This window comes from Prionailurus bengalensis, chromosome B3, assembly GCF_016509475.1.
Source record: "Prionailurus bengalensis isolate Pbe53 chromosome B3, Fcat_Pben_1.1_paternal_pri, whole genome shotgun sequence".
Taxonomy (NCBI): Eukaryota; Metazoa; Chordata; class Mammalia; order Carnivora; family Felidae; genus Prionailurus; species Prionailurus bengalensis.
In genome coordinates, this window is record NC_057355.1 from 99,009,274 (window position 1) to 99,026,188 (window position 16,915).

General features: G+C 36.2%; 1 protein-coding gene across 3 annotated transcripts in view; it reads left to right on the forward strand.

Moving 5' to 3' along the window:
- The window catches only part of ATL1 (atlastin GTPase 1), an 84,750-nt gene extending 68,018 nt beyond the window's left edge, over positions 1–16,732 (forward strand). For 2 of the 3 annotated variants that reach the window (XM_043556113.1, XM_043556115.1), the window contains 8 exons: positions 1,906–1,998; positions 3,020–3,158; positions 8,164–8,291; positions 9,375–9,431; positions 10,499–10,570; positions 11,880–12,311; positions 13,512–13,526; positions 15,860–16,732. In XM_043556113.1, the coding sequence (XP_043412048.1) occupies positions 1,906–1,998; positions 3,020–3,158; positions 8,164–8,291; positions 9,375–9,431; positions 10,499–10,570; positions 11,880–12,311; positions 13,512–13,526; positions 15,860–15,970 (1,047 nt within the window). In that variant the 3' untranslated portion in view covers positions 15,971–16,732. The remainder of the gene's footprint in view (positions 1–1,905; positions 1,999–3,019; positions 3,159–8,163; positions 8,292–9,374; positions 9,432–10,498; positions 10,571–11,879; positions 12,312–13,511; positions 13,527–15,859) is intronic. The other variant, XM_043556114.1, reaches the window with a different exon arrangement.
- Positions 16,733–16,915: the final 183 nt, after the last annotated feature.

Sequence of the window (16,915 nt, forward strand, 5' to 3'; positions counted from 1 at the left end):
AGGAAGAACCCATCGATTAAAAGAGAATTAAGAGACAGGTCAACAAATTTTAATAAGCAAGATTAAAAATTCAGTTAAAAACTCAAAAGATATAAACTTTTAGAAAGATCATTTAAAGATAGCTAATTTCATAAAAATTATTAATTTTTTCTCAATTTCCTGCATTTTTACTAAAACTAAAATTTGAAGCATCTTTTTTTGTTTTAAGTTTATTTGTTTATTTTGAGAGAGAGAGGGAGAGAGCGAGAATCTCAGGCAGGCTCTTCAGTGCCAGCACAGAGCCCCGGGTGGGGCTTGAACTCACAAACCCTGAGATCATGACCTGAGCTGAAATCAAGAGTTGGACGCTTAACTGACTGAGCCTACCCAGGTGCCCTGAAGAGTATCTCTTAATCTAACTTATAAAAGCATGATTTTATCAGACCTCAGATTGTAAACTACAGTGCATGTTTTATACTTACTGTTGAGGCAGTACAACAAGGTTTTGAAGTAACCCAAGTTTAACCTGTTCTATCTCTGTGTGCCTTTGGCCAAGTGACTTAATGTCAGGTGGAGGTGATTTTTATATATCTCTTGTGAAAAGAGTCACAAATTATAACCTATCTCTTAGCTGTTGCAGGAATGCATGAAATATGCGCATAATTTTTGATATTGTGGTTGCCATATGATAGGCACTTAAACGAAAGCTACAATTACTTTGGTTCCAAGTGGTCTGGGGTGGGGCCCAAGAATTTTGTGCTTTTAAAAGCCTCTCAAATGATGCTAATGATTGTTCTAATTTTGGAAACACAGTCTCTGATAAAATCTTCCTGGATGTGAACAAATATTCAGCTTCAAGGATTTTTTCAATGCATTTCTTAGTAGAAAAACTGGAAGACATCTGGGAGACTGGCAAAATAAACTATGGCCTATCAATTTCCTAAAATATGTGGCCATTAAAATAAAAATCAGATCGCTAACACAGCACTGTTCCAAATGCCTAATACATATCTCATTTAGTAGTCCTGGGAGATGGATTCCATTATTACCCCTATTTCACAGATGAGGAAAAATGTACACGGCATTACAAATAAGTTATGAAGCAGAGACATTTCTAAACTTTCAGTACTATTTTTTTTTATAATAAAAGATGGCCTTGTTAGAGGACAGACTGAATTAGCTTTTTAACAGAAATTATTTCATAATCATTGAAGATGAAGCAATCAAATCATTTGCAGCCAAAAACAGTAGGGAAAAATCTATTAACAAGGTACGTTAATTATTTTTCAGGATTTGTGTGTGTGTGCTTGTGTTTTTGTCAGCTTTTTTGTATTTGTAATTTGTTATTTTTCTGATTCTAAATAAATATTCACTATCAAGCCTAATTATGTATTCTTTTTTGTATTGAGCCCTCCTCCCCCCAACAGACTGAATAAGCTTTGGGCCTCACAAAACCTGGATTCCCATCCATCTGCATACCCTGTATGTAAACTGAGAGCCCCTGAAAAAGAGAATGGGACAGAAGTAGTAGAGGAAAAATATTTAAAGAGATAAAACTTTCCTCAAATAACACTTGAGTCTTCATAAAGAGCTGTCCCCAAATTGCCAAGAAGAATGCGCCCCACCCCCCACAAGAGATGGGAGACAGAGGTGCCCTCAAACCGGCTGAATGGTTCTATGTCACTACAATCAGTTTGGAGGCAGCTTTCTGTTTACACTTAGTGGGAACAGGGAGGGTGATCCCATGGGGGAGAGATTGCTTGGAAACTTTCAAAGGTTTTATGTTTGCTGTTCAAATTCCATAGTGCGTTGTAGGACACTACTCATATGGTAGTAACAGTAGCACTTCATTGGTTTCCATAGGAAGCAGAGGAAGGCAATTTAAAGTCCCCTTATCAATCCTTTCTTCTTCTTCTTGTTTCTCAGAGTCTGATATTTCTTGTTCGGGATTGGAGTTTCCCATATGAATTTTCATACGGAGCCGAAGGCGGCTCCAAATTCTTGGAAAAACGCCTCAAGGTTTGTTAGAAATTTAGGTGAATGAAACTTCACCAGTAGTAATCTAGAATTATTTCTGTTGAATGAGTTGCAGAATGGACATTTAGTAGATACAGTCTTATGCTTCTAGTGTCTCTACTAACAAACTAAGATTGATATTTAATACAATGCTTTCAGAGTTACAGTTTTAAATATTATGAGTAATTATGATACAGATAAAGAATTCTTTTGTAGGTATCTACAAAACAATGACTGATTCCTAAAGATAAATCTTTTAATTTGAATAATTAAATCAGTTCAAGGCTGACAGTACAAATATCTGTTTTCATTGAGGTTTAAAACAGTCTAACAGAAATATATAATTTTGAAATCCCCAAAGTCAGTCTTAGAACACTCTGCTAATAGTTCAGAGAAAGTGAAATTAGAGGGTTCTCTATTTTCTGTATCAGGATAGTGCAATATTGAATCAACTGTTTATATTGAACACAGATGACAACAAATACCCACTGAGAAAAAGTCCTTTTTGGCTTATAACTGCTTTTAGGGTGGTCGTACTATTAACTGTCAAATACATTTGAAAAAACAGGGGCAATTTAGCTTATAAATACCCACCTATTCAGACACCTTTCTAGAATTTTAATGTATACCTACCAAGTGACAAGAGGTTGTCTTGAGTATCTCCTGAAAAGAAGGTAGGAATATCTTATGATCCATTCATGTCTCCTGTGAGTACTTTGAATTAAAATTGTAATTTATAAGAACTAGCTAGAATAAAACCCCACTAATTTGTAGTAAAAAATGGGAAGGCCCACCTGAGTTAGCATAAGAGTAAGCATTTGTTAATTGTAATAATAATGGCATATATATGCTATATGGAGATATGGCTGTTCACCCAAGACTTTATTCTTTCTTTATCAGCTTATATATTGTCATTTTTATCATTGTGGGACCAGACAGACATAGCAAATATAAGATGCTACAGAATTCTTTGGAGTTCAATTTATGTTGCAAGTAGTTTAAACTTTAGAATGATTTACTGCAGGTCTCAGGGAACCAGCATGAAGAACTACAGAATGTTCGAAAACACATCCATTCCTGTTTCACCAAAATTTCCTGTTTTCTCCTACCTCATCCTGGCTTAAAAGTAGCTACCAATCCAAACTTTGATGGAAAACTGAAAGGTGTGTTTTTTAATGAATATATACTTACATTACTTAGTCTGGTTGTAAAATTGTCATTTTATCTACTGGGCTTACAGCTGCTGATTTAGGTTATCCACTTGTGTGAGGCTGATGACTAAAAAATGTCAGGAGAACTGGGAATCCTGGTCTGGTGCTGGAGTACCTTCTTGGGGGAACTGTAGGATTCCATGGGTACTAAATACGTACATGGAGAAAACAGGCAAAGTCTTGCATTCACCTAGGAGGCAGCGACTCTGCCCTTTTTGCAGAGGTTTCTGCTTACGTCAGTACATTGAGAAATGCTCCTTAATGCCTTCCTGTTTAATTTGCCTTATTTGCATTAGAGGAGAAAAATAGATGTCTATGTTATTGGAATGCTGTATTGTAAGTTATAGAATATTATGATAAGTTATAGAATTAAAGATTGAAAGAAACATTGTGTAGTTCTGAACTCAAGCTCTTTAAAAGTGCTACTAAGGAATTTAATTATAAACTATTAAAACCCTCACTAAAAGTGAAATCCTCTTCTGGATGAGGACCAGTTGCTGAAAAACCCAGAAGCACTAGAGTGTTTTTGAAATAGTGTATTCTAATAGTATGTAATTATCTGTCAAACAGAGAGGCATTCCTAACATTTTAAGATTCCAAAGAATCTCAACTTGTTTTAAAAAAAGGGGTGGGGTGGGTGGGAGGGGTCTGAAGAAATAGAATTTAATAGTTCCTAATAGATATCACCAGGTCTTTAGATATTTGCTTTGTAATTCATACAAAAACATTTCTGACTTACTTACTTGTAAGGCTAACATTGAATACACACACCACTGAGTTCAGATATTTGCTTAATTTCCTGTGGCCTTTCTGCATCATGTCAGGGTTGGTGTGACAGTGACATTAACAAGCTTTTCAGCACAACTGTTCTCAGAGGGCTTCAAAATTAATCTTAAAAAGGGACAACATAACATGTATTCACTTTTACAGAACTGGCAGGTTTGAAAAGCAAACCTATTTTTTTCCCCCGTTTCCATGGCATTTGTAGTCAGATACCTTATATTTAACTATGACAGTATCATAAATAGAATCTCACATTTCATCAGCAGTATTTCTGTACATGTTTTAAATTATCTTTATATAACAGAACAGATAGCACCAGGCACATATTAATGGAGGGATTCCAGGATCCTATCATGTCACTGTCACTGTCACTGTCACTTACGAATTCCAACCCAGTAATGAGCACACAGACCTCTTGATACTGTGCACTTACCTAATGCCATCAATGTGTTTTGAATAAATTACATAAAGGGTGGGCTCCCACAAGGCCCCTCTTCTCTGGAGTTGGGGAGTCATAAACAGGCAGGGGAGGGGCAGGCCTTCAACAACAGTCCTTTATTGGGTCACAAAAGTACTCTGGCTTGTTCCATTCATGCAGTGTACAGCCACAGGTCTTAAATTAACTGATAGATTTTGCAATGAAAGAGCTCAGGGAGAGAGTTGAAGACAAAACACACAGGTATAGAACCCCCCCCCCTTTTTTAAAGTTTATTTATTTTCAGAGAGACAGAGACAGCGTGAGCAGGGGAGGGGCAAAGAGAGAGGCAGAAAGAGAATCCCCAGCAGGCTGTGCACTGCCAGCACAGAGCCCGATATGGGGCTTGAACTCGTGAACTGTGAAGTCATGACCTGAGCCAAAGTCAAGTTGGACACCTAACCGACCGAGCCACCTGGGCGCCCCATGAACCCCACTTTTTTTTTTTAAATTTTTTTTCAACGTTTATTTATTTTTGGGACAGAGAGAGACAGAGCATGAACGGGGGAGGGGTAGAGAGAGAGAGGGAGACAACAGAATCGGAAACAGGTTCCAGGCTCTGAGCCATCAGCCCAGAGCCTGACGCGGGGCTCGAACTCACAGACTGCAAGATCGTGACCTGGCTGAAGTCGGACGCTTAACCGACTGCGCCACCCAGGCGCCCTGAACCCCACTTTTTTAAGCAGATTTGTTTCTCATCAAATTGTACATATATGTCTAAATATGTACTAACCTACACAATTGTTTTACAGGTACCCCAAAATTATGAGTTTACCAAAGTGGCTAGCCTGAGAGAAAAAAAAAAATGAAAAGCAGCTTCAGGTGCCCATCAAAATTGCAGTTTGATGAGGCTTTCTAGGACGCCTGCTGAATCTGTCTGTGTGCCAAAATGTTCTTCTTAGCCTCAGTTTCTCCTTGGGCAGTTTTGAAAGTCAGCTATCTACATTGCTTTTCCATCCCATCCAGAATCTTGTAATTCGATGTGAGTTCTATCTGGGATGTCTTGTCCACTGGCTATGCTGCTCTCCAGAAGGCTGGCATCTGAATAACCACTTTCTTCCTCTACGGAAGAAATGTCTCTAAATAAAGAGTTGTGCAAAAATTGTTCTCTGATGATAGTTCCCACATACTCTTTCACAAACTTACAGAAGTACTTTCTAGTTCATTGTCAGCAGTAATAATTGTTATAATTACTATTCATGGTCCCTCACTACTGAAAATGTTATCTTACCATTTCCTCTGTTATATGAAATTTATGATACTATGATTAAATTTAGCTGCTATTAATTTAGTGGCTTCCCACATAGGAAATCAAAAGGATCAGGTTCATTCCTGCTGCATTCAGACAGTTCTTTCCAAGTGCCCACCGAATACCTCTCCTGACGTAGTCAGTCTAACCTTTCAATTAACAAGGAGTTACTTTTTTGTTTTTTTTTGTTTGTTTGTTTGTTTTTTTGAGGTTCCTCTGGGTTATGGTACCACATGTAGAATGGCCAGGCAAACCACATCATAAATTGTGGAGATGCATTCTTAGCAGCTTCAGTTAGAGTTCAGGAAGCGTAGCCAAACACTATTGCAAGGTAATGGTTTTTTAAGAAGCTGTTTCTAATGAATTGTCAGTCAGGTAATCCTGAGATCTCTTTCTTGGTTGATTTACACAGCAGTGCCACACCAGTGCATCTGCCCCGCAGAGTTCTTTTACAGCATGTTATCATGTCCCCAGTTGTGGCAGATAACCACTTTGGCCTAGCCCCTGAATTCCTGGCAGAGTTTTACTCCGGTGGCAAAGATTATTGAAGGAATGGTAAAGACAGAACAGCATCCCCAGTAACGGTCTCCCCACACGTATTTGTTTGAATACTTGGAGTGGGTCAGAGCTAATTAGCACACCTCTGTAAATTGACCTGAACTGGGCTGCCGATATTCTGGGTCATGTGTGTACTGTGTTGAACTGATAGTGTTAGCAAGAGCTCACCACTGCGTATGTTGTGAACCTCTGGTTTGTGTTATCTAAATCCAGAATTGGGATATCTGGTATTGGTCTCAGTGAGAACAAAGACTATGGCCAATGCCATCTTCAGAACGCATTTTTAATCCAAATATGTGGTTATATGCTGGCTGCTTTAATGATAATTACCACACCTGCTGGTGCAAGAGACACAGGTGTATCTTATTTCATTCCGATTTTATAAGGGAGTGGGTGGGGAGTGGAATTTAAGTACATGCGTTAGAAGTGATTTTAAAGTCATTTTAAAATGAGAAAGGTTGTTTCATACAGAAATTCGGGAAGAATTCATGCATTCTAGATATATAGGAATATTTTACAAATGCTAAAAAAAAAAAAAGAAAAAAAAAACCAAGGTGATAAGCAGAGAAGAAAACCTACTGGTATCAGTGAATACAAATGCATGTGGTAACATAATACAGACACCAGTATTGTTCGTGAATATTGGTACCTGAAAAGCAAGCCGCAATAATAACTGAATAAATACATTTGAATAAGTCTATATATAATACAAAGCAAAATTATGAGTAAGAATTGGTACAATGCAACAGCAAAATACATTTGAATAAACACCTATGCAAGTACTCATAAAAGATTGGGCACTACAATTTCAAAGGTATACAAAACCTGAAATAAAAGAAGTCTGAAGGATTTCCAACAGTATGCTCATGCATCTCGTAAAGGCAGCAAGCAAGAGAAGAAAAGCATGAATTCTTATGTAAACTAGTATTTCACTATATAGTGGGGTTGTAGTAACATGCAAGGAAAATGCAAACACAACCACATGGTTTGAATCTTTATTCTTAAGACCTCAGAAATCCCCAGTCCCAAAGCCTGAAAGCTCAGTGATTCTGCTTAAATTCAGATTTTTAAAAATTGTAGGCAGTTATTACATTTACTTAGATATCAAATCTCTGGACATATCTTGCTTTTTATGTAGGTGTATTTTTCTATATCTTTTGAAATGATTTAGAAATTATCACTATGTTCAAAAGACTTCTCTGAATATGTATTTTCTATGTTACTTTGCTAAATACGTAATGTTAAGCTTGAACCTAATGCCGTAACATGGATTATGTGTCATCAGTTGTCCTAAACATGGTAGGTGAACAACTCAGACATCCTGATTTGCCTCCATGGCCTTTTCTTGCCATGTTATTTTGTATGGGCGAATTTCATCACCAAATGTCGCATCACCATCACTGTCTTTCTGAACTTGAGTACTAGTTAACAGACCTTATTCAGTTCTGTACACTTTTCATAAGGTGGGCACACTAAAAACAGAGCAATTTTTGCATACATTTTCTGGCAGGAATACATCTTATAAACCAGTGAGTGTCTGGCCTTTTTCCCATTTATGAGCCTGTATACATAAAACCACCAACAAACTCATCAGAATACATGAAATGTGGTTATGTGAATGGGATGTAAAATATTTAATGTTTAACATCAAGAAAGCTACTTTATGGGTCGAAGATAAATATGTAGTTGAAATAAAGAACAGCAGTTTAGGCAAGGAGGGTCACTCATCCAAGAAAAGTGGGTTTTGGGAATTGCTTAGATGATGGCAAAGTGAGTGATGGCTTTATCACTGGGGAAGAAGTAGACAAAATCAAGAATGTTTTATTTATTGTATGCCTTGGAGGACTTGGATTGGATTTTTAAAATAATGATGAATGTGCTTTTACTTGTAGAAATAGATGATGAATTCATCAAAAACTTGAAAATACTCATTCCTTGGCTACTTAGTCCTGAGAGCCTAGATATTAAAGAGATCAATGGGAACAAAATCACCTGCCGAGGTCTGGTGGAGTACTTCAAGGTATGACTCTCATTTCTAGAGCATTGTTTTGGAATGCAGTTCCTACTTGAAACAAACAAAAAAGTATAGACTCTGTAATATAGGGGCAAACCTAGGAGGAATCTATAAAAATGAGAAAAAATCATTAGACTCCCAAGAGTAGCTTGCTTTCTGAAATTAAAATTTTTAAACTCTTAGTGTTAACTTTATCTTGAGAGAAATATATTTTGAAATATAAATATGAGAGCTGGTAAAGTCTGTTTTTTGTGGGGGGAGGAGGTGTTTCTCGAGGTCCATAACATGTAGTCCTCAGTCATGACCTATGCTGAATTTTACCTTCATTCTGAAGATTCTTCCAAAGGGGCTATCCTTTACCTTTCTACTAGAGAAAATTCCTCCACATTTCCTGTCTCTGCACCACGGGCCGATGTAAAGTGGAATAACTTTAAATTTGTGTTTATTTTTTAGCTTAGGTAGCACCGAATACTACACTTTTTTTTTTTTTTTAACCAACCACATACTTATTGGGGAATTTCAGTAATCAATCTCATTTGTGGAGTGATGCTCCAAGGACTAAACTATTTTTAAAATTCACATTTTTGTCATTAAAAATACTTCACATATCTCCTGTGTGATTATTTACCTTCATCACTCTTAGCAATTAATGAGATGTTATTTATCTATCTAAAATTTGAATTCTTATTGTGCATAACACTATGGAAGAGCTTAGAAGTTAGTAGGAGGTTAAGGACCCTTACAGAAATCAGATATTCCATAAAGGTGATGACAGCAGCAGGTACAAATTCCTGTGAGTAAATGAAAAAGAAAGGTTACTCCTAGCAGAGGGATCTGAGAAGGTTTTAGAGAAGGGGGCAGTGACTTAAGTCTTTAAGAAGGGTAGGATTGGCCAAGTAGAGTTGGATGAAAGGGCCACTTCAGGAAAAGGGAACAGGGACTAAGAAAGGGGGAATTAACACATGAGAAAGATAATAGTTCCCCAAACTGTCAAGACTTTAGACCTTCGAGTACAATTTCACAGAGTTTGAGAAATAGTGAATGGAATTACTTGAACATGAGTCTCTCTTTTTCTTTTCATTTTTTTAGGCTTATATAAAGATCTATCAAGGTGAAGAATTACCACATCCCAAATCCATGTTACAGGTATTTATTCATCAAGAGGCGTGACATTTTTAAAAATACTTGTTACTAAAGCTAAGCTTTCCTTAGCTTTAGGCTATGCTAAGCTAAAGATAAGCTCCAATCCAGCCGTCAGTAATTGCCAAATAAACATGGTGGAATGATTTATTGGAAAGTTATTTCTCTGTTAACTACTGTTTGTGTGTTCAGCTAAACAGTGTTGTATACACATAGAGGAGCTTCACTTGTGCTGACTATACAAACACTTTTTTTTTTAAGTTTATTTATTTTGAGAGAGACAGACTGCAAGTTGGGGTGGGGGTGGGCAGAGAGAGGGGGAGAGAGGAATCCCAACAGGCTCCACACTGCCAGCACAGAGCCCAGAGGGGCTCAAACTCATGAAACTGTGAGATCATGACCTGAGCCGAAACCAAGAGTCAGATGCTTAACTGACTGAGCCACCCAGACACCCCAACATACACTTTATACCAAAGAGTTCTCATTCTCTTTGTACAAAATTAGTTTGGAAAATAGACTCATACTGTGGTTTAGATTCACACATGTTAACAAGTAGAAAAGCAGGTCCAGGTTTTTAAACAAGTGGTCTCTATAAACATTTAAGGAAGGAGAAATTAGCTTTTTCTTTATTAAAAAAAATTAAGTTGTTAATAGTTCCTTTTTGTCAGTGATCCATTGTTCTATCAGTATCAATCTTTAAACTTAAGACATATTTATATATATATTAGTACAGATAAAATGCACTGTATATTATTTCCCATGTGTTTGGGTTTATAAATTCCCCCCCCACATTTGGTGAGAGGGTTAAAATTATTTTTAAGAAGAAAATTCTTCCAAATGAAAATTCAGTTTTAGAACTGTGACTTACTGAGTAAATTTCTGTGTTTTATGTATTTTGAAATTTTAATTTTACCAGTTTTTAAAAATGTAGTGGAAATACTTCAATACTTTCAAATTATTTCATGACCTTGTGTTCTTGTACATTTCTTGCACATGATACTCAGAAATGAGAATTGCCTGTGAGAGTTTAATATGAATTCCATTTTACATCATATTTTGTACTTTGTCCAAAGGCCACAGCAGAAGCTAACAATTTAGCGGCTGTAGCAACTGCCAAGGATACATACAACAAAAAGATGGAAGAGGTAAGAATTAAATAATATTTTAAATTATGTTTTAAATAAAATCAGTATTTCTTCCATGAGATCATTCTTTTTTTTTCTTCCAAGTTATACTGTCTACAAAGGAGTGGTTTTAACTTCTGCTTTCTCAGCCTATGTTTATCACATTTCTATTTATTATATTCCTAAAGTATTTTTTAGGAAAGGAACACTATGTAGGCATAGTGTTAAAACACTTTTTACAAAACATAGTGTTAAAACATATTTTAGATATGTTCTCTCTATATTAGAGACACTTTTCTTATTTTTTTTTTTTTTGGCCATTTCTTCCCACTATTTATAAGTTCTAGTGACTAATATAATGTGCTACCATCTCCACTACACTTCCCTTCTTGCAACAATTCTAGTATTTCTATCTTAACTATAAAAACCTGTTAGGAAAAAAAAGAAATTAAGCCTCAAGGGCCAATATTTCTACATACTATATTTCCTCTTTTTAACATTCCGAATTTGGGTGCATCGAATAATTACTGTATATACCTACTAATTGGATAGGTTTTTTCCCTCTGAAAATGTTCTGTGATAAAGATTACATCCAAAGTAGCTGGAGTCTTAAGTCAAGAGAAATACAGTATATGGAATAGTGTTCACACCATACCTAAACGGTACTTAGAGTATGTACTTGGTATGCTTTATGTAGTAAAATCTCAAAAAACCAAAGTGAAAGGTATGGGTGACTGAGATTTCCCTTGTAACTTTTGAAAAAACTCCAAATGTGGTCCAAGAACATTTAATATGCTTTCATTTGGTCTCTTGAAGAAAATACTGAAAGGGCTCCATTCAAACAAAATCAGTAAAACTGCCAAAGAACATGTTTTTCATAATTTTACTTTAGAGTTTTATAGCACTACTCATTGTTTTAAGCTAAACCTCATTGGTTAAAAATACTTCAGTGTAGTTAGAATAAATTTCCTAGAAGAACTTGTATATAAGTAGTTTATTTGAATTTGGATTCATTCTGTGAATGAACTCAGTTTGCAGTTCACTTTGTATCATGCGTTTTCATCTTGAGGAACTTGGATTAAGTCTTGGATATTCTTTCCCAGGTGAAAAAGAGAATAAAAATTAAGAATGGCTTTATATAAGTCACCTATAAAGTACCGGTCCCACTTACAGTGATGCCTGATAATGGAGGGTGCAAATGTGGGTTGACAAAACATAAAAGTAGACTCCTTCCGTGTTCGAACAAATTCACCTAGCTAAGTGGAAGATTTTGACACAGTTGTGAATTTTACTCTGCATTGCATAAATGGCACTTCTCTATCTGATACAGATTTGTGGTGGCGACAAACCATTTCTGGCACCTAATGACCTACAGACCAAACATTTGGAGCTTAAGGAAGAATCTGTGAAGCTATTCCGAGGGGTGAAGAAGATGGGTGGGGAGGAATTTAGCCGGCGTTACCTGCAACAGCTGGAGAGTGAAATAGATGAACTTTACATCCAGTATATCAAGCACAATGATAGCAAAAATATCTTCCATGCAGCTCGTACCCCAGCCACACTGTTTGTCGTCATCTTTATCACTTACGTGATTGCTGGTGTGACTGGATTCATTGGCTTGGACATCATAGCTAGCCTATGCAATATGATAATGGGACTGACTCTTATCACCCTGTGTACCTGGGCATACATCCGGTACTCTGGAGAATACCGAGAGTTGGGGGCTGTAATAGACCAGGTGGCTGCAGCCTTGTGGGACCAGGTAGGAATACATTTCATCCTTTTCAACGAATTTCGGCACATTTTTGAATGCCATCTGTTTACCAGACACAATGTAAGATGTTGGAAATAAACAGGTGAAAATGACTTGGGCCCCAGTCTTCGTGGGCTTTAAAATCGGTCAGGATGGCCAAACTGTAATACAATATGTGAAGTCCCACACAATTGTTTCCCAGTCAGCATTTCAGTATTTTCAAATATCCGTGGATTAGGCAGTGGTTTTTTACTTTTTGTCCTAAAAGTTAAAGATGTTAAGCACAGCTGAATTTTTTTGAGCCGATTGTTATTTATGTGTTAAGATTACTTCATACTTAAAACCCATCATTTGGCTAGAGTTGGCTTGGTTAGGAGTGTATGTGAACCACTATCCTAAGTTGTTGTATCACTGTCTCTCTTAGTATAATCTCCTGAAAGCAAGATCTGATTGCTTTAGATTGTCTCTATTTGAGCTAGACATTTGTACCGGGCCACAGGAGTCCAGGTCAAACTCTGGATCAGCTGCTGATCGGTTGGTTGTCCTTTATGTTTCAGTTAACCATAACCTAGAGAGTCAGGGTCACTGTGGCCTGTTGTTCAAATAACTGATTATGGGTAGGGAAGACAATAATAAACACACCTAGAATAACAATGAACTCACTCTATCATCCTGGAAGGGTCTTCAGTACCTCATGAAAATTTAGGGGCATTTAGTGAAGCTAAAATAGAGATTCTTCATAGAATTCTGGAGTTAAGACTTTTGAACATTTATGTTCTGCAGGTAGTAATAGCTACAATTATTCCAGCATTTATACTTACATACACTCTTTAGAATTGTAACTAATGAATTTACCATGTGCCTTTGAAGAATCTAGCTAAAATAAACTAATGGTTGCACTGTGGGTAAAGAATGAATGGATCCTCTGACACGGTCTCAAATAGCTCCTCAACCTCAGAAGAGTGAAGAGGGGCTATTTGAGGTCATTTCCAAGGACCTCCTAGAATATGATGCTGAGCCCTATGAGAAATATAGAATTGGGTTCGTCAAAAAATTCAGATAAAATATATAATCTGAACTAAAAATATTTGCAGGAGTATTTATTCTTAAATGCTCATAAATATTGTAAAGAGTTGAATTATCATAATGCTATTAATGAAGCAGGATATATACTTTTCTTTTTTCCCTTTTAAACTGCCTTTGCCACAGGGAAGTACAAATGAGGTAAGTTGAATTTTTTTAATTAAGAGCTATATATTTATAAAAATTACTATGTTCTTATTTTGTAAACTAGCCATTAATGGATATCTCAATATAGATTAGAAAATCTCTGTTGACAACTGCTGTGTTCTAAGATTCACAATTTTAACTATGAATTTTTAACACGGTTTTAAATAATCTATTCCAGACATCTTATGTGATTTGATCAGGAATATCATGTGTTGTTTTGTTTCCTGAATGTGTAGAAAATTTTGAAAGAATTTTTTAAATGTTTATTAGAGAGAGAGCATGTGCACACACAGACGTGTGAGGGAGTGAAGGAGGGGTAGAGAGAGAGGGAGAGAAAATCCTAAGCAGGCTCCATGCTGTCAGCATGGAGCCTGATACCACGGGGCTGGCTCTCATGAACTGTGAGATCATGACCTGAACTGAAAACAAGGATTGGGTGGGTGCTCAACCAACTGAACCGCCCAGGTGCCCCCCCAAATCTCCAAATTCTGCAGTTACAACATTGTGTATTTTGTTGTCCTGGGAGTGCAACAAAATAGTTACGAATCTTGAGGAAACTTAATTAGTAGAGAGTATTTAAATGGAACTACAACCTTTAGAAGTTGTTTTTAATTTTGGCTTTTGAGTGACCATTACCTTTACCACTGTAAGCAGGTTCCGGGCCAGTGTGCAGTGTAACTTTCTTAGCATACCTCAGACAGGACCTGTAAGTTGTTCATATCTCCTGCACATGGGCAAAACTCTGTGTCTGAGGAAAGAATCTGAGCTTGCAGGAAGGAATCATTTGTTACATAAGAAAAACGATCTCTGTGGAGTTATTCTGGTCATTATCTTCAGGAAGCAAAACTGATCTTAATGAGAGATAGCACATAATTCTTTCCTCAGTTTTTGCTGTTACATGTAACTGAAGTATGTCCTCTAATTAATATCAATGACACATTTAATACAGGTCAATAAAGAATCATTTTATATAAAATTCAGTAAAACAAATTCATTAAAAAATAAAAGCAATCTAAGCTTTTAAGAGAACAGGGATTAAATTGAATGTTAGAATCTAATATGATAGATCTAGGGATTAAATTGAATGTTAGAATCTAATATGATAGATCTAGGGCAACGCCATTTATGCATTTATACCCATATGCATTCATAAAACTGATGATGGTATTACTTAGACTTAAGAAAACAGCCATAGAAACTTCAAAAAGATAAAAAAAAAAATAATGGAATTTCCTGGGTATTGGTTACTATTTAGAGGATATCAAGCTTTTACCCAGCTTTTAAAAATATTCAGACTCAAGGGTTGCCTGGGTGGCTCATTCGGTTAAGCGTCCAACTTCGGCTCAGGTCAAGATCTCACCGGTTTGTGGGTTTGAGCCCTGTGTTGGGCTCTGTGCTGACAGCTCAGAGCCTGGAGCCTGCTTCAGATTCTGTTTCTCTATCTCTCTCCCCTCCTCACCCTCTCTCTCAAAAAGAAATGAATATTAAAAATACGTATTAAAAATATTCAGATTCTTTACAGACCAGAATTACATCAGTAAGTTGATTTTAACTGGGTGTTCAATATGTGAAAGTGCGAGGGGGGAATGAATCTTAGACTTTTGCTGAGGGGGAAAAAGGACAAAAATATTTATGGACACTTATGTAAAGCAGTATGTAAAAATTCATATGATTCAAACACTGTTGACACAAAGAACAATCACAGTTTTAATGAGCAAAGGCTTTCTGAGGTAATGCTTCTGAAAAACGTTTTGTAAGATATAAACCAAGTAAGGGAAACAAGGCAAAAGAGCATGTTTAACTGAAGGATCCCAGTGGCAAGGGGAGGGCAACATGTGCTTATTTACATGACCATATCAGGAAATAATGGAAAATAAAAATGGCCCCATTCTGAAAAACCTGTAAGGAAGCCCAGAGAGCAAGTGACCTACCTGTGTATAATAAAGCATCTATTGGCAGTCAGAGGTTATGAGCTCCTCTAATTCCTCCAAAACCGATAATATGCACAATGAGTTCCCAGCACATTCCTCAACTGGAGCACAGTGTTTAGGAAGCTCTGCTCCAAAAGGTGTGCAAGGTAAAAGGAAATGCAGTCTGAGAATAAAACATTTACCACAAAGATCAATCCACAAAAGCAAAAACGCATACACAGTGGAGAGGTGAAGATACTTTTGAGTTCTAAGATTATTAGTTATGAATTTATATCTTATATAAAGATCTAAAGATTCCACATTTAGCATGCTAAATTTTATATAGTACCATAAACTACACTAAAAAGGAAAAATTTTATATCTCTGTGTTTATACTCTTGATTCTTATATTTCTAGGCTTTATACAAGCTTTACAGTGCAGCAGCAACCCACAGGCATCTGTATCATCAAGCTTTTCCTGCGCCAAAGTCAGAATCTACTGAACAATCAGAAAAGAAGAAAATTTAATCTAAATTTTTAGAAATACAGGTGCATGACCAACTGTCAGTTAAATACTCAGTTTTCTGTCTCCATGCAAACATTCAAAGTGCTCCTATCAGGACAGAGTAAAATGCCGAGCTCCTCTGAAAACTTCGAAATGGTTTAGTTCTTTTACTTCAGTGTTTAATAAGCAGATGTATGTATGCATGGTTATATCACTTTGTTAACATGTACAGTTTCCTGATTTTGTCTTCAAATATGCTGTTATAATTTCAAGTATTTGTCTATTTATGATGACAGTACATGTGTTCTGCTTGAATTTACTAAATTCTACTACTGGGTTATAATTAAACCATGTAGTAATATTACTCCATGTTTAGATATGCTCATTTAATTTCCACAGAAGAATTTAAAACTTATTTCCCATAGTCATCCATTTAATCATAGCATCATAACTCAGCAGGCTCATAACTCAGCAGGCTTGATTCAATCTATGTCATCTTCTATATACCATGAGCTTTTATTTTTAAAGACATTTCAGAGAGCTTTTCAGTTGCTTTATCAATAACTAAATACTGCTTCTTTTATATTATGATTTAACATAGAATATAAACTTCTGGATCAAAATGCATAAAAAAATCACTTTGTATATGTACTTGAGTTTCACTGCATTGTATATTTTTTCATTTGGTACACAAAGAAATGTATTCTTCATAGGTTTATTCTTTTAACATGTGAACTATTATTAAAGTTTACTCTGGTTCCTAAGATTAAAAACAAATGCTTACTGAATTTGGAAATGTTTGGGAGGTATTAATATAGAATGATAAAAGTTTAGCTCTCTTTTAAAAATTAAAATGCATTTTTCTTCAGTGTTGACACCATCGCAAACACACATTTCCACTTTAATCCACTAATCCCTTTTAAGGTAACTTTCAGTTCTTTTAAACCAGCGATTCTATAATCTGGGAG